This window comes from Bactrocera oleae, chromosome X (assembly GCF_042242935.1).
Source record: "Bactrocera oleae isolate idBacOlea1 chromosome X, idBacOlea1, whole genome shotgun sequence".
Classification (NCBI taxonomy): Eukaryota; Metazoa; Arthropoda; class Insecta; order Diptera; family Tephritidae; genus Bactrocera; species Bactrocera oleae.
In genome coordinates, this window is record NC_091541.1 from 31327748 (window position 1) to 31351774 (window position 24027).

The window sequence follows — 24027 nt, forward strand, 5'->3', positions numbered from 1 at the left end:
GCAGTGCAGCCTAGCTGCCTCCGCGGTTGAGGAGTCGTTCTAAAACTGTTTTGTTTCGCAGACCCAATTTCTAGATTAAATAGTTAGGTGAAGCTTGTATTCCTTTCAGTTTCCAATACGCTTGGCTTTGTTAAATAGCCAACGAATTGATTTCCTAAGCTGCGTTTACTCGACTATCAGGGACAGTTTTGCTTTTTGGTGATCGACTTTAGTAGGCAGCCGCATATACAAGGTGTCCAAAGTAAACAGGACTTTAAAAAAAGGCAGAACAAATGGTTTTATCGGCAAAATCAATTAATTTTATTTAAAATAGTCTCCTTTTGCTTTAATACAGCTTTTTGCACGGTCCAAAAGCATGTCGAACGAGTGTTTTAGCTCGTTGCCCGGTATGGCCGCCAGTATGCCGGTGCAAGTCTTTTGAATGGCCTCCACGTCTGCATAACGCTTTCCTTTCATCGGCAAATGCATTTTTACGAAAAGGTAGAAGTCGCACGGTGCCATATCAGGTGAATACGGGGAGTGGTTGATTGTTAAAATATGATTTTTGGTCAAATAATCCGCCACAAGCGTCGATCGATGAGACGGCGCATTATCGTGCAACAAACGCCAACTTCCATCTTCGCGATATTCGGGCCGAACACGTCGAATACGGCGCACCGAATGCTTCAAAACTCCAAGGTAGAATACCGCATTAACGTTTTGGCCGGGTGGAACAAATTCTTTGTGGACAATACCCTTGGAATTATAAAAACAAATTAGCATTGTCTTCACTTTTGACTTCTCCAGGCGCGATTTTTTGGGTTTCGGCTCGTCCGGCGCCTTCCATTCAGCCCTCTGGCGTTTCGTTTCGCGATCATATTGAAAACACCACGTTTCATCACCAGTAACAATCTTGTAAAGAAAGTTCGGGTCTTTTTTGCCTCTTTAATGACGTCCTTCGAATGTTGAATTCTGAGCAATTTTTGGTCGTCAATCAATTTGTGCGTAACAAACCGGATATGAATTCACGCACAGTTTCGATGGAATTTTCGGTGATCACGGATTTTGGTTGGCCCACATGTTCATCGCCATTTATGTCTTCACGACCACTTTGAAAACGCCATAAACTTGTTTCATCAATTGAAACGTTTCGGTAAAAGTTTTACCAATTTTAATACAAAATTTAATGTTGGCTCTTTGTTCGAAGCTCATTTTCGCACCGATGACAAAAACATACTGACTGGCTCCAAATCAATGAGTGACAATCTTACACATTCATTTTTTGTATATTGAAAGCCGAAGCCTCTCAGCCTCTATTGGTCATTATTCTCGATAGAGCATTATAGATTGTGTTTTCTTTACCGGAAGTATACGCTAGGTGTCCGTTAAATTTTAATTTGGAGTCTAGTATTACTCCCAGATACTTCAACTGCGGCTGTAATGTAATCTCGCACTCCCCTATAGTGGGTGATAACCTTTCTTCCACCTTCCTTGTGCTTATGAGCAAGACTTCCGTTTACCTCTATGAGGTCATCCGCAAATGCTTTTGTTTTTCACATATTCTTAGTACCCTATCGTACATTAAATTCCATAGTAGAGGGCCTAAGACCGAACCTTGAGGTACTCCACTCGAGATAGTGTAGCTCTGAGTGCCCTCGTCCGTGTCGAATAACAATCTTCGATTTTCAAAATAGCTCATTATATTATTTACGAGATTTGATTATATTTGCCCTCTTTGCGGGGTTGAACGCATTCTATATATCCAGGATAATTAGCGCGCACTTTTTTGTGCCATCGTTCCATCTTTTGCCATTTACTGCACATTTGGCAGTATCAACCACTTCTCTAAATGCGTCAAGAGGGGACCTCTTTTTTATAAAGCCCTATTGTCTTTCTGATAACCCGCCGCCGCAGTTTAATGGAGTTTATGCCCATCATTGCTTTCAAAATAATTACTTTTAGCGCCCAGCGGGTAATGAACTAAACAATGAAAGTATTGGGCCACCTTTAACAATTGAGAGCAATACTTGCGGTTCTTGTGACAGTTGTCATATAAAAGAGCGTTCTTCGATTATTTATAAATATCAAAACTTATAGTAGAAGATTGCAAAGCGCTATAACATTAACGAAACAAACTGTCAGATATTCATAGAAATTGTAAACTAAGTCTTTTCTACTTTCTTTTATAGCGTCACGCACAATTGTATTTTTCTGTCAAAGGCATTCTAAAAAGTAAAGGGACAAAACCGTCGTAGTATCTATATCTAACATTCTTTACCATTACATCTAGCGCAACAGCTATTTATCATTAAGAATCAGGAGAAACTGAGTTTTATGTTTATATGAATTTGTTATAATGAAGAAACAAAATTTTTTAATCTTTTTGTATTGATTCTTACGCTGGATACCTGTTTTTTTTAGTCATATTATAGTAATTTGTTTCGATAACGCTTTAAAAGATCTATGCACATAAAGAATCAAAGTAAGATAGTTTTTTTTTTGGTTTATCGATAAAAATTATATTAAGGCGTATAAAATTATTTCTTAATAATAATTATTATGAATTAGGAGGAAAGTAAACTGTAACTGATATTGTCCTTATTTTCTCTTCTTCAAAATTTGTTTAGTCATTAGCTGTCTTCGAGTCGCCAAGCGTTACTCTCCAGCGAATCGAACAAACTATACCAGATGCTAAAAAAACGGGCAGCACTTGTGGTGCAACCCTGCATGTCTTCTGACGCATACGCAATAGTATTATGATTCTTTCTTAGTGAAAAAATTATTTATTTATTGTTTAAAAAAAAACGTTGTTGTAACCCTTTATTTTTGTATTCTATAAATAATTTCTAATTGATTTTAAGTCTTAAGTTTTAAAAATACAAGAAACAAAAACAAATTTGTATTCTCATTTGAACTATTCACAATAGTAAAACTGATCTAAATCATGCAAAATAAAACTTGGTAGCATTGAAGATAGCGGCTATACCACTTTAATGAGGTATTCGCATACTCTCTTGTACGAATTCAACTCCATAACTTTGTTGTTGCTTTTCCATGTAATGTTTTTGACAAGAGAGTAGAAACGAGCAGAGATGGCGAATCAAAGACAGCTATCCTTTGCCTTTATTGTGTTCAGTACATCAGACATACTTACATGCATACATATGAATTAATATGTACTACCTGTGTTTGCATATATAATATGTCATAAAAAACTATTCATTTTCAAAAAATTGTGGCAAAACGAAAGCTGGGCAATAAAATTAGTATTCATCGAACTGATGTTAATAACAAAAATGTACGGATTTATACATTGCTAACAAATATTAAAGTAAACTTATGTATATGTATGTACTTAATTTAATACAACCAGGGGTTCCATATAATTCAAATTGTAATTTAATGTTTAATCATAAGGATCAGATTGAAAAAAAATCTAAGTTTTAATCACGAGCAGATGATTGAAAATAAAAAAAAAATTTTAGAAATAACATTTTTTTCGCGTTTGCGTACTTGGTGTTCTACTATTTTAAACTAGAGTTTGCACAGAGCCATCATCAATTATAATATTATAGAGCACAATAAAATTTAAAATTTTTAATCCCAAACATCTTGGATTAAAAATTAGATTTGGGATTACAAAATAAAAAAAAAAATTTAATTCAAACGTTAATTCAATTATTTTTTGAAAGCATTATTTGGAACTAGATTTTTAATCCCAAATTTTTTATTTACAAATATTCCTGTTTTCCTGAAAATAATTGGCAACAAATGCAAAATTCAAATAATATTATTATATAATTTCTGATTTAAACCAACTTAGTTATATTACCTCAAATGTATTTTTTTATTTTAGCTTGTACTCTTAATCCGTTCACTTGCAAATAGTAAAGGGGTGAGGCAGGCAGAAAGTATTGAAATGAAATGTGTTTTGCACAATATAGCATATAAATATATGCATGCATGTTCAAAGATATGTCTGAATATTTAAATTGGGTGTTGATATTAGCAAGTTTTTAGTGTGAATTGTACACCATTTCCAAATAAAACTACAACTGCTGTGATTGTTAAGTAGTAAAAGTAGTAAAGTTGAGAAAAAAATGGGAAGAAATGTGCCAAAAATGTTACGATATGAACATAAAAAGGGAAAATTGGGGAACATGTAATAATAATACTTTATTGAAATCAGTTAATATATGCATATAAAAACACAAAACTAAATGTAACTGATAATTAATACTTCTGCAAATACAATAAAAATAACTAACCCAAAACCACAAAAAAATTACCGCGAAATATGTTGAAAAAGTTACAATTGTTATTAGTTTAGAAGTTAACGAAAATAAATAAAATATATAATGCATCTTCAAGTAAAATAGGCGAGTGTTTGTTAAAATATGAATATACAAATGTACGTGGAATAATATATTATTAACACTACCGAGAAAGTATAAATAAATATTTATATATATACATATATATGTTCAATATTTAGACATATCTATAATTGCGCTCGCACATTGTGCACAAAATATATATACAAATATGTATTTATTTAAAATTACATATAATACATATATTGCAATTAATTTGTTAAGTCGTTAAATTTTGACTTCTAAGTCTTAATGTAGACATGTCGCCATTGAAAAGCAGATACTATTTGTCGCAACAGTGCTGTGCTAAAACCACCTGAAAAAGCGTTGGTTAAAGCTGTAATTGTAATAAACTATTTTTTAATGTTGTTATATTTGTAATTGAAATGAAACATGTTTTCACTGCGTATTGAGCTTAGAAAACGGTTGGATACTTGTATTGTATACAAGTTCATATGTACGTTTATTTTAACAAACTAATTTAGTATATAATAAATATGCATTATTCAGATCATACAAGCAAAATATTTTTAACAGCGAAAATTATGTTGTCCATATAGCTAGTTGCACACAGCGTTACGTTTTTACCCATGAATTTTTTTATAGGAAAAAAACATTTTTTACTTCTTTCATATAGTTTGTGTAAAATAATTATCCACATACTTAAATACAATTGTAGCGATAGGGAATCTGAAAAATAATTAAAAATTTGTGGCCACATTTCAGCAAAATAAATACTGGAGAGACATAGTAAATATGCAAGTAATACTATATAAAAGGTTTCTGCGTTAAAAACACTAATTGAACTTCAATATTCCTTTCAGTATATTAAAATTGTCACGCGGAAATAATTATTTCTTAATACTGCAAGCTTTGTTGTTCCTCTTTACTAGTCACTATATACGCGGCTTTATCAAGGATGACTCGATACGATAACATGATACGAAACTTTTTTGGCACAGTTATGCATAGCACTGCCATACATCGGAACTGTCACAAAAAGAATCTGTTTGATACGTTTTGCATGAATGAGGTTACCGAACGCAGAACATAACATAGAAATCTGTTCAATTTTAATTTCTATGCTGTGTGAGCAGCGTTGCCGTTGCGGTCCGATTGGACCAAAAATTGTAGAAATGAAAACATATTAAACATTTTCAACAAAGCAATTTACAAATTCACAAGTTTTTGTGGCGATTAAAGCTCTCCGAAAAGCGAAAATTTCGTAGAAAGTGGTTAAAAATATTCGATTGGCTTGAAACAAACAAAGGAGTGCGTTAAATGTAGCTACATTTATATACATATTTGTCCAAGTGGAAGTTGAAATAAAAACCATTATTTTGATGATAAAAAATTTGGTAGTTTGGCTACAGACTTGGTAGTTTGGTAACCAAAGGTTTTCTCATATGGCAACACTGTTCACTGATTCATTTCATCACTGATCTCTTTGCTCTATTCTCTCATTACGTCTGTTCTGACACTTCAATAGTGTTCCCAACTCTCAAAACTGTTTTTCCTTTAAAACTCCGACAAAAACTCCCTAAATTCCCCTATAAAGAAATTATGATTAAAATAAATAATAAATAATTATTGCATAAGCTATATACTTAATTCTAATAATTTTTATCAATAAATATAATCAAATATTATTGAAATAATATTAAATTTAAAATTATAAATAAAAAATTAAAATCATTTAGCAACATATTTTACTTTTACACATTTATTTTATCTAATGTATCAAGTATCGTATCCTTTTGAATCTGCTATGCTAAACATTAAAAAAAAATTCTTACATATATCTTTAACGTCCGATAAGTTTATGGGCACATGTTTATGTGCCATATCGTGAAAATCCAAATCAAAGTACATTGAAGAAGTCGGTGCAACAAACATTTTTATAACACAAATAAAGTTTCAAATAGTCTAGTAGGTTCAACGTTATAACTTTCGAATATATTAGAAAATAATAGCAATACTTGTATATCAAATTTTCTGAGCGCCAAAAGATGAGAGTGGCCCAACAATTTGCATCGCTTTGCTTTACTACACCTCGTATAGAACGTTATCTGTAACTTATTTTTTACATATTTCAGTTAAAAAAATTAATATTCAAAATAAAGAAAACCCCTGAAAATACGCTTAAAAAAATCCCATTCGACTCTTTAAGCCCCTAAATTTAGGGGATGTATAGGGATGTATATGCGTTATATAAGCCTACTCGGGGACGGAGCACCTAAAAATAATATCGAAATGCAAAATAACCCCAAGTTTTTTTTATAATACCCAATCCATTTTCGTTCGACAGTGGCATGATTGGCAAATGTTATAAAAAATGTGGGTTTTGACAGCTCTCTCTCAATTCAAAGAGTCTCACATCATTTCATCCTTGTCTGTGCAGTGCTGGGCTATATATGCATAACTGCCATCCCTAAATAAAAGCGGCAGCGGCAAAGATCTGTCGAAAATTCTTCATGCCCAAATATTTCGTATGGCTCATAGCTAGAAAAAATACTTCACTTCTTAACGTGTTGTCAAAATCGTTACTGCTGAGCTTATTTAGGTATGCGCTATACAAAACCTATGGGCATGAGGAATATTTGGCAGTAATTTGTCGTTGCTGCTTTTATTTAGGGATGACAGTTAATGGTAATTCGTTGTTTTGCTTATCATCTTTACAGCATGAACTTTCAGTGCTGCTAAGTTAAACCATGAGATGATGGGCTCTCTCAACAAGCAAAAAGAGGTGTTTCGGATCTCTCTCTCGAAACTCTTTGCTTCGAAAGACAGCTGTCAAAACTCGCATTTTTACAATATTTGTCAGTGATGCTACTTTCGAAAAAATTAGTTTTGGTTTTCAAAAAATAACTTTGGGGTATTTTGCTTTTTGATACTGTTTTTTGGTGCCCATTTCCCGAGTATACATATATCCTGGATACAAAACCCATACAAATATTTCCCATTTATAAGCTTAAGTTTAGTTCCACGGATTTCAATATTAAATGTATCGTTCCTTGAAATTTCGCTTCGCACTTATTTTATCAGTTACTTTCAACAGGTTTATTTCTGGCATTTCGCCTTTTTTGATATCAGCTGATCGCAATTCTCTGATCTGCATCGCTACCAACATAATCAAGGAACGCGTTTGATTTGCCTGCTCTCTACTTTGCAATTCGCGCCACTATGATGAACACCGTCTAACAACTACAATTTTTTACAATAAGAAGAATATAGTGGATGTCTATACAGCATCTTTAATAGCCTAAATCTATCCAAATCTTTAGCTGTTGTAAATGAAAACATTTATCCGAATTCCAAGCTATAATAATATCAAAAATAGTAACGCATTATATATGCATTTCTTGGACGCCTCCTTAAATGTATTTTATGATTTTTCACATCCGTGTTCGGTCGTCTTTTTAGCTCGTGGTATCTTGACGATTTTCAACAAATACCATAATAGTTGCCGTCGATTCGCCAAGCGTTAGTGGGAAGCGAATCAAACCAAATATACCAGTTGTTCAAAGAAACTGGCAGCACTTGCGGTGCTAACATGTCTTCTGACGCATGTGCAATTGTGTTTCGATCCTATCTTTGGTGAAGAAATTCTTCTTTCCGCGTCAAAAAACGTTTTAGAAACTATTTATTTTTATTTTCTAGGAACAATTATTAGATATTATTTAGTCTTCAGTTTCAAAAAACAAAACTTATACATATGTATACAACTTTGTATTTTTATTTTTGAGAATAATTTGTCATTTGAGCCATTCGCAATGGTAAAATATGCAAAGCAAAACTTGGTATCATTGAAGCTAGCGGTTATATCACTTGAATGAGGTATCCGAATACTTTGAACCAATTCAAATCTATAACTTTGCCGTTGCTTTTATATGTATGTAATTATTTTGACAAAAGAGCAGCGCGCAAAGCTTTTGCCCATAGAAATGGCAAATCTAAACAGCTAATGCGTATTGCAAGCTTTAAACGTATCAGATAATCATTTTTACCTCCAAGTGCATAATCGCTAAATTTTTTTAATCTGACACACGGCTATTACTTTTTGATTAAGTTAGCGAAAAATCGATAACTTTTGACAAATTTGAAAAGACGGACTTACACTAGCCGAATATTGAAGCATTAAACACATCGAAGGAAGCAGGCGCAGGCAGCATCTGTCAAATATTAAATTACACACGTTCTTACTGGCACAGTGTTTAATACAGCACGACCACAGAAGCATAAAATAGCTCTGATATATCATTTGCAGGGCTGAGCACAACTACAACCAAATGAGTCTCACAAAATGACATTGTGTTAGTGCGTTTACAGTGTGACAAAGCAAATCAGCGGGTCTACGCCGGACTGAATATGTGCACGTGCAAATGAATGTATCAAAATTAATATTAATTCAGGTTGAGAGTTTATCGCGTAAGAATTAATTTAATTTCACCAACCCGTTCAGTCAACTGCTGATTGCAGACCATGGATAACATGATACGAAATTCTTTGAGTTGAGCGCTGTCAAAGTATAAATTTTTTATAACATTTAACAGTGGTGCCACTAAGGAAAGGAATAAGTTATGAGATGTTTTAATGTATTTCTTAGATATTTTTCGGTTTTCATTTTACAGAAACATATACATAATAAAAATTAGTTTAAGAAACTAGATATCCTATATGAGGCCTAAATATATGTTCATGTATATTTTAATCACAGCTGATTTTCAAAATTAAGTTTTAAAGCTCAAAATAAAAAAAAATTTAATATATTAAAACACCTAAAAAAATTTGAATAATGTTTGCGGGGAATTCTAACCAAACTATGTATATACGTTGACTTTTAATACTGCCAAGCAAAACAATACGCTGCGAAAAAATACCCGCTCGTTCTTAAAAATGTATCGTCGTTTTGTCCCATCGTAAGTGCTCGTTTTACGCTCTTCCTTTGCGCGTGTAAGTGACAATCCGTGTGTATCCGTATACGATCACTTACGCTCTTTTACCACATGCTATAGTTTTTCATGTAATAACAATTGATAATTTAAAACAAATAAATCGACTTATTTATTTATTTTTTACTCAAATAATTTAACTTTGACCAAAATATTTAAATTTCATTGAGGTGAAAGGTTTTAATATGGCCACCACGAAATTGTTTACATCAGCTGTTTGATATGTCTCTGCCGTCTTAAAATCTTCAAGAAACTGGCTTCAACACGTCATTTGCAGAAAAGGAAATTTCGCTGTCGCTATGTCGTAAAGCGCAGTCGTCTATAGGTTTAAAGCATGATGTTATTATGTTCTATTCTACCGCTTAATTAGTGACCATTTGCTTTCTTCCAAACGGTAAAATTTTACTTTTTGTTGAGTTGGGATCAAAAAATTACAAAGGGGATGAAAATAAACAAAGTTTACATTTTGCTGTGTCCAATGGAAAGTAAAATTTTACAATTTAAAATATATACATATTCGAAATGAGAAATTAAAGCAAATACTTTCCTTTGCTAATGGTAATACTAATGGAGCTGGAGAAATTGCATTCATTTGAGGATTTGCTTTTAATTTAAAACTTTAGGCAGCGTACTAATCATACTTGTATTGCAATTACGTACTTATATCTTTATAACAATTTTGTGCAAATCATTACAGGATATTTTTATCTTCGTCCAAGAATTATATCTAAGGACTTCAATGACATTATGTCCGATGATAAGAAAAATAACTAGAACGCATTTAATGATCTCTGCTAGAACGTCTACGAAAATTGGGAAAATCATTCCCAAAGTATTAATGGTTGTTCATGCAAATTTGAAGTCGTTTGGTTTTTATTTTGGATGGCTTGTGGTTGACAGTGCATGACATTGAAGCTTTCAACAGCCCTCTGTATGCAAAAAATAGTTATCCACCGAATGGATAATAAAACATACTCATAAGACTTTGGTCCTTCAATTACTGTAACCGAAGATGAAGTTAATTATCATATTTGAATGAAGTACAAGAAAATTTACTTCTTGACTCTGTTGACGGCTTAAGAGAAAGAGAGCAAATATTTTCAACTTTTTTGCAAAATAAAAATTTAAGCTTCTGAAATTTAAAAAGTATTTTTAATCAATTTTTAATTTTAAAGATCACAGTACATTGATTGATTTCAAGTAATTTTAATGTTTTTGATACTAAGTAAAACCAAAAGAAACCCATATTAAAATAAAATATGTTATTACGTAACTTTCCTTGGGATTAATAAGATCGCTTAATTTTTTTAACATCATAAATACAAAATTTAAAATCACTTAATTTTTCCTAAGAGGTATACAAAATTAAAATTTTTTATTCATTATAGCTACATACCTATATACTGCAATAAATATAAAAAAATGTAATTCATAAAACTAGGTAGGGGCACTTACTAGTATCTGAATCGAATTCAGACATAATTATATTTATTCACATTTTCATAACTCTGCACATTCCGAATATAGGAATGGTTAGTGGAAATCCGATTATGATGACACTAGTAAACTATCCACATTTATGTGTGGAAAGTTCGCCTTGATAATCTGGCCAAGATCGGCAAGCAATGACCCAACTTGTTTTGTCATTTTTCTATCTCGTTTCATTATATGCTTTTCCAGCTTATGTTATGAACGTGGACTACACGAAGAAAGCCGAGAAGTTGAAGGGGCTGTTTCGGATATGGAAGACAATGGTTCCTTTCTTAATGATACTGCAACCTCACTCCTGTCATTCATATAGAGGGGGTGGTAACTGTCTTTTATGCCAAACTCTTGAGCTGAGTAAAATTCTGACGCTCGGATTCACCACGAAAAATGTCAAAATTTTATTTTCACCTGTCCAAATTTTTAATTTTCTCCGTTTGACACGCAGCCTTAGTGTTTTCGATTGTGACAATATCTCAAATCTAAATTTCAATATTATAAAACGTATACATATGTTTAGTATAAAAGAATTTTTTGTTATCATAAATTTTATTCACCTGTCGAAAATATAATACATATGTACATACATTCGAAATCTTAATGTTTTGTTATTTCTTCCATTCCTGGATAAGAATAGTTCTAGAAAACTTCCATATCAAAAGCAGGTCACCCTCATTTCACTTGTCGGCAAGTTATAAAGATATTGCAATTTTTTGTTTGTTCTAAATTTTTAGGTGTATAAATGCTCTTTAACTTTAACCCTAGTCCGACCTTACACATTAGACCCTCATGGGTGAAAATTTACCCATGTGAAATTATTAATTTGATTAAAAACCCATTTAGACATTCATTTTCGGTTATTTATTTACATTTGTAACAAAAGTAAACTACTGACAATTAGCTCCAGAAGTTGACTTGCGCTTTGCTGTGTCCCAATTTTCTATTAGCAAAGTTTGCGATTGAATCGTTTTTACGCTATTGGTGTTGTTATTCTGCGCAATTTTTTAGGATTGAACAAGCTCAGTCCCAATTCCTCCAAAAATAGTGTGAAAAATTTCTGGGGTAAACCGAAAGCTTCCGAAGTTCTCTTTTGTTTCAGTCAGGCAAGGATGTCTTATTTGCTCTTACAATTCTCATCAAATTTTTTTCTTTTTGTAGCAACTCCATAGCAAGATTGAAGGTTGTAAAAAAATTGTCGCAAATAACGTTACGACCTCTTAGGCTCTTGCTAAGTCAAAAACATCTCATTGGGCTTAATTCCTTTCTGATAGCGTACCTTGAAGTTCGCCTGTATAAACTTGCATATTCCAGGCAAAACTGGCTTTGCTGTCACGAAGCGCCTATACTTCGTGAGCTTAGTTGGAATCAGAGATAAAGAGATGCCCAACTTATCTCTCACTGGAAATGAGAGCGCAATTGCTAAACGTCAAAACCTCCTGAGCTCAGGCAACTGTCGAAGATCAGGAGGTCTGACGTTAAGCAATAGGAAAAAGAGGGACGCCTAGATTGAAATCCTACAGAAAAATATGTGAACAGAGAGATTTGTTGCTGCTGTTGAAGATCACTAACGAAAATTGGAAAACAATGAAAATGAAGGAAAATGCGAAATTTAAATGTATGTGATGAAATATTTTGTGATGCCATGCTTCATTGTATTAATTTTCTATTGAAAATGATAAAAGAACATTTACTAATTGAGAGTTGATACATATTTTCATTATATTTTAAGGCTTGAAATATATATACTGCTTGACTGATCATTTTCCTCGGAAAGCTAACAGTTGTTCATCAACTGTAACATTTTAATATGGCATGTATAATAGCTGTTGCTCTTAAATCCATTTATTCCATAGCTCTCTTATAGGAGCTAACTTATCTTGAGTTCGATGTTCTTGACGCGTACTTTTATTAATAAATCTAATCACACGTGATATCATCACACATTTTTTCTTAGAAATAAACACGGAAAATTGGTGTTCCTCTGACTTCATTCCACAAATTGTTAAAAGTTTCGACGTGTGATTTGTAAAAACCGCCTAAAATTAAAAGACCAATATAAGATTCAATCGGAACGTAGTCTACAGTCTTCCAATGGCCTCGGAAAACTCCGGAACCTTCAATGTTAGTTTTTGCAATTACAATTTTCAACATTGGAAGAGTGAATGATACTTGAAAACCATCACGCATAGACGACGTACGTACGTACGGCTGGTAGCATAACGGGTTACACTACCTTGCCGGATGGTACATTCTCAGACCTTACTCTTCTATGGAGTTGAGGAGGTTCCGTGGACCAAAGTATATACTGATCATTTGACTACGCTATACAATTTTATCCAATTAGTTCTATGACTTCTCTATCATAATCATCTTCAAAGTTACATTCATTCAAGGAGTTCTCACTTTCATGAAAATCGGGAACAAAATATTCTTCTTATTCGGATTCAACATCAACAGCCTCGTCACTTTCCGCAAGAATTTGTTCAATGGCATCAACACATAAATGCTATGCACAAATAAATAATGTTGGAGCGATTCTTAAATAATGAACCTTTTTCCTTACCTGATTTTGAGAACACATGCTGATTGTTTTTTTTTTGCAGAGACATTATATTTTTTATAGAAAAACTTTGCTTTTCTAATTACAATATTAACTATAGAAGCTACAAAAACGCATTAATTTAAAATATTTTATTAATTGAGAATTTTATACAACTTGTTAGCCCACTAGGCTATTTGCATTTGCTATGCATACATGTATATATATCCTCATATTAATATTTGAATAAATACTTTGAAAAAACAGTTTATATCCACTTAAGAATTTATCTTCCATTTTATTTTTCTTTGCATATTTTATGACATATTGCTGTAAGATGTAAAAATGAATGAGAGATTATTAAATATTTCCTTTACAACCCGTCATATGTTCATATAGATATTCTAAAGAGGACCAAACACTTCCATTTAGACTTACAGCTTATCCAATCTTTAGTCAATTAAAATGATTTTTCGATTTCTCTACAAAAATATATGCACATTTATATCTGCTAATCAACTACAAAAATATTATCTTTACTTCTTACTTAAATATTAAAAATGCAGAAGAAGACAAGTATATTTTAAAAGTATAATTCCTTTATTGAATGGAATAAATAATAACATAAATAAATGCATAATTACGAATAAATATCATATTTTATAACTTACATATTTTATATGCAAAGTGTAAGGAAAAATAAAATTTTAAAGTGACTCGTACTCATACAGAAAACTGCACTTTAAATAAACAAACTCCCATTACCTTTACATTAAATTCAATGCTACTGAAAGCAAGTCAAAACCTGACCATGCACTACATCCGAGAAGTATTAGGAGTAAAAACTATACACTAGTACACAAGATTTCATAAACCTCCAAGTTCAAGCTAAATGGTTAATTTTATCTATACGTTATATACATTGATATAAAAACGTTGCTAATTTTAAGATACACTAGTAAGGAACTCCAAAGATTAAATGAACACCCGCGTAACCCCTAATTACCTATTTGAACTTGTTTGTTGAACCTAATACTAAAATCAAAAACACATAACTCATTTGGTTGGTCAGACTGGGAGTCATGCTGCCTGTGTGGGCTCCTTAGGGCCGTGGAGGTCCTATCTTGGCCACTCGACTGAAGCGGCGGCGCAGCGCGCGAACATGGTGCAGGTTTCACAGCCGTTGAGGCAGGTGTCGCAGTATTGCGTTGGCAGCATGGGGCCACGTAACTCGTGGTCCATTCCCTATGGGTCTTAAGGCCTGAGCAGGTTTAAGATGGCTCCATCCAATGCATGTATTGCACCTAACCGAGGTGGAGTTTGGATGGAGCCTTCTAGCGCAAACGCAGCAGAAAAATTCCTCAGGGCGCGGGTTGGACTCGATGCCAGCACTGGTCAGGAGGATACGGAGCAACCCTGCTGCTAGGCGTTGCTCCAATGACGACAAACTTAAACTAGAGCTTACCGATCCGAACAGGGTTAGATCGCCGAAATAACAGCCCTTGGCCGGATAAAATCCGGGTCAATTCCGGTAACATAGAACCGGCTGTTGTGGGAATTGATAAGGAATGTCTCGGGATGGTCGGTTAGAAACCCCCCAAAATGCTATTAATTAAAAATGCTCCCTTACTCATACATAACATTAGATTTTATCAAAAAAAAAAAAACTATATTACTCTTTCTTAAATGAGTTTGGTAAAAACCATGTCAACACGGATGGAACACTTATTATTTATTTCTTTTAAAAGTATTCGTATTTCAAAATTAAGTTAGCGAAGGAGGTGCTATCCTGATAACTAATTTGTTATTTGCAAATTTTTGTATTGCTTTCCTTTTTAATACAATAAAATACTATATTGTGCCATATTGTGTACCTCTGCAGTTATATGAAGGCAAATTAGTTAAAGTATGTTAGAAAAAATTGTGAAGCTTATGCTCGAATATTATGGATAACAAATTACATCAACCAAGTATGTTTGTGAAAGCGCTAATCTAGTAACGTGCAGTGTATAAGAACGTTTCCTTTCTGACGTGATGTGTGACAACTGAAAGAGGCAGCAGGAACACCACATACAAATTTTTTTATAAATCGCGGACGCAAACCCAAAATAATTAGTGATATGGAATATAATTTATATACCAAAACACACAGTTATTTTCAAATTAGTTCTATTGTTCATTATAGATAACGGGACTTGACAAATATTTGAAATCAACCGAAATCTTGTAATATTTAAATACTACTAATACCACAACTTCTAACTACTTCCATTTTGTTAATATTTGGTCATATAGACATGTAGTACATCCAAAATTTTTTAATTAAAAAATTCGTAATATCAATATGCTTAATAAGTAATAATAATGAACGACAAAAGAATCCCCGTCTGAACTCCGTTTAGGCTTATAGATTTTACAGCTAATAGCTGTCATTTCATGTTCTGGTCAGAAAATAACCTTCTTTCGGTAAAGTTTACTAGAACTTAACTGACAGGTGGTTGCTAACCAGATATTGAGAAAATCATTTTTAAACATATTTACTAGAACTTAACTGACAGTTGATTGTTAACCAGATATTGAGAAAACTGTTTTTAAACATGTTGCCGATAAAGTTCTGATTAAGCGCTTAACTAAACAATGAGAAAACGGCCTTTAAACGTACTCGCTTTGCGCGACAGTTCATACTGAAACAACGAATCGAAGAAAACAAATGCTATGCCACAACGAACGCTTTTTTTTTTTAATAATAACCCAACGATTACCCTCCTCCCGCCCAACCGACGCGAGGGGCGCAATCCGCATACGTGCGGAATTAGCCGAGTCAGAAAAGGCAAGAGAGTTTTTTAAGTGTTGAGATCTAAAACTGCTCAGCTACAGAAACAAAAATTTCTACAGCTAAGATCTAAAGTTACTAATTTATTATATTAAATTGTTACATTTTCATTTATTAAGAGAGAACAATAAAGTCTTTTTAATTTTGAAAAGTGAGTCAGATAAGTCAAATGTGCTGGAATGAGAATTAAAATCATGACATATACGGCGGAATGGCTCGTTTAGTTCAAAATTTGATCTACAGGATTTTAGCAGTAAAGGTCTAAACTGCCTCGAAAGGCGAACCGGGATATTAAATTTAATTTCAGACAGGAGAAAAGAACTGCAAACAGTTCCATTCAAAAGTTTCACTAAGAATATTATGCCAAGCATTTCCCTACGACTAGAAAGTGTAGGTAGATTAATAAGTTTTAAACGACTAGTGTATGGAGGTAGACTTACCCTAGCATCCCATCGGAAATGCGCTAAGGCGAAAAGTAAAAATTGCTTTTGAACCGACTCTAACTTGTCAGAATGGATTTGGTAGCTAGGGTTCCATACCACAGAGCCATATTCCAATATAGGTCTAACCAAAGTTGTATAAAGTGTTTTAGTAATATACGGATCTCTAAATTCTTTAGTCCAACGTTTAACAAAACTGAGGACAGCTTTTGCTTTCAAGACCATGGTATCAATATGAAGACTGAAATTAAGCTTAGGGTCCATATTAACTCCCAAATCAACATAGTTTAAAACTTGCTCTAGAATATGGTGTTTTATTACATAAGAAGAGGGGTGCACAGGTCTACGGGAAAAGCACATCGTCTTACATTTTTTGAGATTCAATGGCAAATCATTTCTACCACACCATGCAACCAAATTGTTTAAGTCTGTTTGCAACAGACACCTTTCCTCAGTTGCAGTGTATGATTTAAAAAGCTTTACGTCGTCAGCGTATAATAAAATTTTTGAGAATTCTATTACTGAAGAGATATCGTTAATAAACAACAAGAACAGAATCGGGCCAAGGTGACTACCTTGCGGAACACCAGAAGAAACATTAATTGTATCTGAAGGTGTATCCTCAAATATCACTCGTTGTGTTCTATTATAAAGATAGGAAGATACCCATTGAAGGAATCTTGGCTGAAAGCCCAGCAGATCAAGTTTATGTATGAGAATCGAGATATTTACTTTATCGAAAGCTTTGCTAAAGTCTGTGTATATAACATCCGTATGCTTATGTTCCCTAAAACCCAATGATACATGGTTTACAAATTCAAGTAAGTTTGTTATAGTCGAGTTCCCTTTACGAAATCCATGCTGAGATGAGGAAATTAACGGAGAAATCGAAAAGGTTATATGGTCAGTGATGATAGCTTCAAAAAGTTTAGGTATAACTGATAGTTTTGCGATACCTCTATAGTTTTCAACTTTGCTTTCAGTGTTTCTCTCTAATAAAAATGGCGACTGTTGCTTGGCAGAGCGTAAAAGGATGAGAGTTGCTCAGCATTTTTCTTAGCTTAGGCTTTCTTACATTGACCTTTTCTGTCAAAACAAATATCTGACGCAAAGCGAAACAAAAGTTCTATGTAAATCAACCTTTACACGTAGAGCAGCAAAACAACCGATAATTGGACCACTCGATATTTTTGATAGGTTACAAAAATAGTATCGACAGTTTTTGAACTTGAAATCTACTTTTTTATCGCTGATTCAAATTAAGAGACCTTGGCTTTGTACCCTTCATTTTTATGAAGTAATCTTTGCATTTATTTATAGAAAGTTACATATACAAATTTTCATCTTACTATATAAACTCCTCTGAGAGCTGTTGAGTTATAAAAAGGTTAGTTTTTTCTACAAACACTAATGCAAAATAAGATCAAGAAATTGCAGTAGCCTTTTTTATTCCTCAATAATCCAATTGTTTTTGTTTGTGTCTCTCGATTAGCGTATAGTGCAGAACAAGTAAAGTTGAAAAAAGAAAAGATCTGGATTTTGATAATATTCAAAAGATATTTTCGTATACAACTCATCTCATTCTTTCCATTACATATAATATATTTATTATGTGCAAAACTTTCAAGAATCTTAAAATTATTTTTGATTATTAAGTGCTTGCAGCCTACGTAACAGCTGTCGATTTAAATCAATTTTGACAAATAGTTTGTGGGATCAGCTTGAAAGCAAGTTCTTGATCGTGTGACTGCAGCGTTATTCCTTCGGTATAGCAATTAGTTTGTGTTGTAAAATCAAATAGTTTAATTATAAATAATTTTTTCCGTTTCATCAAAAATACAATCACAACATCATAAAAATATATAGAAAAATATATTATATTCTTGCCATCATAAATACATTATTGGCCAAAAGCTCTGAATTTAATGCAAATTTAGTATAAATTAATTAAATAACTAAAAACAAGCTTTACAATCTCATTCCACCATCGTTGCATATGAAAATGTCAAAAAGCATCAACTTTATTTGTGATGCGCGATATTCTCTGTCACTGCGCATCGACTGCCGGTTTAATGCATTTCAAAACATAATCCAAGGTCAAAAATATTTCGTATGTATTACAAAACATTATGATTTGTTTTTGTACGTTTTCGAAGTCAACCAACTTTTGATAAATGTTTTTGTCTAGATTTTGCTTCTGATTTTTTCGCTTCAATTATTTCAGTAGTGAAAGTTAGCACTTATATAACTACTGAGCCTGTTGTTTGCGGTGCAAAAAGAATGTGTAAATGATGTTCGATATTAAATCGAATGAAATTATTTGCACTTTGTTGTAGCGACTTTCGACTGCTGCCCTGTTTTAAGGGCTGTATGAAAGATTGATAGTCTGCTGTGCTGACCTGTTTTCAACCCCTTTAAAACGCTGATTTTTTATAAAACTTTTTGCTATACAAAATCCATACATTTGTAGATTTTTTCTAAACTTTTTAATATTATATGTACAATAATTCCTACATACATGAACCCATTATTTGCATGTCTTTATACTTACGTAAGTGGTTACAATTTGTTTCCGCTTATCAAATGTGCAACATAAATAAATTCATAAAATATTTCGTCATATAGCGAATTTTTTACAAATATATATTTTTTCTTATATATTTACGCAGAATTTCGTCTTAATTTATTTTTTATACCGATACTCAATAAAATCTAAATATTTATTTTGTAATGCAATACGAGTGCCTCTTTGTCAAATAGGTAAGCAGCTTGATGTGCACGATTCATACACAGTGATGTTTAAATATAAGCGCGTTATTGCTGCAAACTAATAAATAAACCGGAAACCTTATTTGCTCATATGTGGAGAAATTAGTATAACAATGTCACAAAAACGCAAAACTTTAGGAACTTAAAGATATACACAAACAATTTTAACTTAATTAAAATTTAAAATTAACTATAAGTAAAACTAAAAAATGAAAAATCAACCCACCTTAAAATTACATATTCGTTATATACCTGATAAATTTAATGAAACGAATGTTAAAGATAACCAAACATTAACGTTGTATTATAGTTTTTATTAATATTATCACCGAGTAAAAACACTGTTACTTGCATTACAACTGTCATAGTAATAATAAGAGAAATTATAAATTATAATAAAAATAGAGTAATCATATGTGTAAACGATAATAAAAAAAGTATAGAAAAAAATATATGTAAATATATATACGGATTCGTAATTGCAAATATAAAAGCGTTCATACATACTTATGTACATATATACCTATTTATTAATGAAGTAGTAATAATTAAAAAGCATAAATAAAAATCGATCGAAAACCAACAAATCCAATGCATAATGGCATACATATATTTATGCTAAATACATATGTTACATGTGTTATAATCAAGCTTAGATATGCATGTGCATATAATCATATATTGAAATATAGATATGTATGTATATAAAATGTTAAGAGTATTTTAAATGCATATATACTATAGACATAACATGTTTTGTTTTATACTAATTGTGTATAGGAAAAATGTATGTTCGTTGGTTAGCTAGAAACCTCAGTATGAGTTCTCAGAATTGAAGCAACACTTTTTCCAACAAAAAAGCCCTGCAAAAAAAGTGACAAGTCCGCGATTAGTCGCAAAGGAAAATGTGCCTATTGGAACTCTTGATCTTTTTACATACATGGTACGAACTGCTCCCATTTGTACGAGCGTGTCCTATAAAAAGACTAATAGTACCCTTTATACACACGATTTGCCAAAAGTAGACTAATTGCTTTCATGTTTTTTTTGGTCTAGTCACATTTTCTATTTTTTTCTTATTACTTTTAAATAAGTTCTAACATTTTACATCTAATATTCCACAGATAAGGGGAATAACATGGTTTTAATAATAATATAATAAAACTGAGTACAAGAGAAAAGAAAGGTAACCAAAAGGCAAGAATACATACAAATTTACTAAAAAATTATATGAAATGTAAAAAAAACAGAAGCATCAAGGTTAAATATTATAGTACACATATACATCATGCAAAATGTATGAGATCTACCTACTAAATTGACGTTCGGATAAATGTTTATTCACATTACCATGAAATAATATTTTGATACATGCGTTACAACTAAATATACATATGTATGTATAAATGTTACCAACTTTTTCGAAGTAATAGCTCCATCAGCAAATGATCCCTACAAGAACAGTGACAGTCATCTGACCAGTAATATGACAGTGACAGCTGAAAAAATTTCGTCAGCGCGCAGAACAAAGTTTCTATCATATTCTTAAGAGCCTTGTGCAAAAACTGATGTAAACAAACCCATGTGTGTGATTTTGCATCTCCCTTTAACACATAGATATTCGGAATTGATGCACTATATATCCATACTGCTCACTCTCATGCCTTTTCCTAAGTCATTGCTCTATCTATCAAAGCTGAAAATTGTCATTTATGACTGAAAAGCTATCACAAGTGAAATATTCCTTTGCGCAGTATACAAAACAATTTTTATTTCTTTGATAAATTCAAAACTTTTAAATAAAATTAGTTAAAATAATATACGAGCACATAAATATAAAAAAGGAGTACAACATAACTATAATTAAGTAACAAATTATAAAAAACAATTTCACTTGATTCCATGCTGGGTACTCTCAAATGCTCTGCTGTACGTGTTTCTCCAGTTCATGGATATTTCGGTATTTAAAAATGCCTTAATAAAAATGAAAATTTACTAAGAATATAATTTTATTTGAAACTCAATAATAACTAACGTATATCAAATTTTAAAACTCCTTCGTTATTTATTTATTTATTTTTTAACACAAAAAGAGTTATTGCACAAGAGCACGCAACACCTATACATAGGTATTTTACAACTTCTCGAAACTTCTATGGTAATGTGTGATGTCTCTTTTCGACGTATACATAATTTGCTTTTGGAAAAATCGTAAGCAGTCATTTTACTGTTCATTTGACTGTCAGTGGTGACAGTACTAAAGAATGCAACTATTTCATTTTTACATATGTAAAGCTATAGTTAGCAACATAAATCGTAAGAGTCTCTTTTTGACATTAACAGTGACAGTCAATTGCCGGGTAAATTGAGCGTCGGTACTGACATATCAAATGTGAGTGTATTGGTGAACCCATCAGCAGTTTCTTGTAGGGATGTGTACTAAACACGTACACAAGGGTTTCGGGTAGTTAGGTCTAACAGAAGTTGATAGCGTATGACTTACCCGATAGTTACAGGCATTCTGAATATAATTTGTAAAAGTCAATAACATCCCGATACAGCATTTGTGTTTCTATAAATACTTACGGTTTAAAAAAAAATGTATAAACTAAAGCCGAAAATTTACCAACTCGACCATTGTGAGTACATAAAAAACATTTGTTCAAGATTTTAGTCAAAATTTATGTGAATTTAAGGAAATTATTTAATTAATAGTTCGAATACAGAAATATTAATCAACAGTTCACATATCTAAAAGAGATCTTGCAACCGTAGATAACCCAAAGGTAGCATTTTATTGTAAGTTATAACTGAGAATTGCCAGTATGTCGGCTGTTACTAAAATCCCTGTGATTATTATTTAGTATCTTATTTTGAAATTATGTATATCCGAATTGTGATTGCTTGCTGAATTTTTTAAAATGAAGTGTCAATTAGGAAGATAATGAAACGTAAGGGTCCAATGCGCACGAATTTCGCCGAAAAAAGAAACAATGATTACCCCTCCCACTAAAAGTAAAATTATCGAGCGTTACTACCCACATAACAGAACAATTTTTAAAGTGAATTTGTTGTATTCTACAAGACGCACACCATAAATTATAGCAGACGTTAATCTCAAAGTATTTCTATTATTCATGTTTATTGTTTACATATTATATTATATAATTTAGCATTTATATCTTCATGTTTTAAAAAGATTTCCTGAAGCAATGGAGAGAAATTTTTTTTTTAATATAGATTGCTATGCAATAAAATTTAGGATATATGAAAATTCAAAACATTATGCATGCAAAATATAAATAATGAAAATAGAGTTTGTTCAAAAAATTATATTAGTATAAATAAATATTGCAGTGATTTGTTGTTACATTTAAACTGTTAAAAGTGTTTAATTTAAGTTTGCTAAAAACAAACGATACATTTGATGTAATGGAGACGAACAATTTATTAACGTATATACAATACATACGCATATATAAATGCAGTAAACTAAATCAGATATTAACACCTCTATTACGACTCTATAATAGTGTACGACAACAGAACATCAAATGTACTTAACGAGTGAATATCGACTACCTACCGCAAGCAATTGATCTGTAGCCATTTTGTGTATAGTTTGTGTATTATTTGGTGTATATTGTGAACTATCAAAATGAATATGTGAATGGGTGATCTATTTAGAGGTTCCCTGCTTTTTTAAAGAAAAAAAACACAGAAAATTAAACTTTAATTGGGAATGTTTGTTATTTTTCGAAAGAACATTCTTTGGAATTTATTTTTTTTAGATTATATTTTTCAAATGGTGGCCGCAGTTACGTCTCAGATGGTTCATCAGTTGAGTTTAATTTTCAATGACTCGTTCTAACATTCCGACTGGTAACTGGCGAATGACCCGCGTGATGTTTTGCTCCACGGCCTGAAAAAGTCTAACGGTGTGATCTTGGTGGCCAATCCACCGACCCAAAACGTGAAATTATCTGCTCTCCGAAGTTTTGGCGCCGTCTTATTGAAACCAAAGGTCGCCAAGACCACGAGCTTCAATCTAATTTTTTAAGAAATATAAACCGACGATTCCAGCGGCCCACAAACCACACCCAACCGGTTGGATGAAATGGTAGCTCTTGAATCTTTTGAGGTTGCTCTTTGTCTCAAATGCGGTAATTTTGCTTATTTACATACCCATTGAGCCAGAAATGGGTCTAATCGATAAACGAAATTGGCTCGAAAACGTCGGATCTTCTTGGAACTTTTCAAGATCCCATAGAGCAAAGCGATGTCGCTTGGGAAGGTCGAGCGGCTTCAGTTCTTGCACAAGCTGTATTTTGTACGCTTTCAATTTAATATCTCGACGTAAAATGCGCCAAGTCGTTCCATACGTCAGTACAAGTTGCTGCGAACGGAACCGAAACGACTTTCCACGATCTTCGTGTACACTCTCAGCTACGGCCGCGATATTTTCTTCACTGCGTGCTGGACGTGGTCTATTCGGTCGAATATTATCCAATAATGAATCCTGGGTCTCAAGATAGGTGATGGTGTTGCGAATAGTACACTCAGTAGGCCGATTATGTTGACCATAAGTTGAGCGAAGCGCGCGAAACACATTCTTTACAGAACGTGAACTTTCGTAATAAAGTTGAATAATTTGTAA

General features: G+C 32.5%; 1 protein-coding gene across 16 annotated transcripts in view; it reads left to right on the top strand.

The window, feature by feature from the left end:
• The window catches only part of Syt7 (Synaptotagmin 7), a 103087-nt gene extending 79936 nt beyond the window's left edge, over positions 1-23151 (top strand). For 11 of the 16 annotated variants that reach the window (XM_070112407.1, XM_070112414.1, XM_070112415.1 and 8 more), the window contains 2 exons: positions 2607-9698; positions 10002-11384. Coding sequence is in view for 2 of the 16 variants with exons in the window: in XM_070112414.1 (XP_069968515.1) it covers positions 2607-2674 (68 nt within the window). In the remaining 14 variants the exon portion in view is untranslated. Of the gene's footprint in view, positions 1-2606; positions 9699-10001; positions 18368-19361 lie in introns of those variants that run through there. The other 5 variants (XM_070112408.1, XM_070112409.1, XM_070112405.1 and 2 more) reach the window with 4 other exon arrangements.
• The last annotated feature ends 876 nt before the right edge of the window (positions 23152-24027 follow it).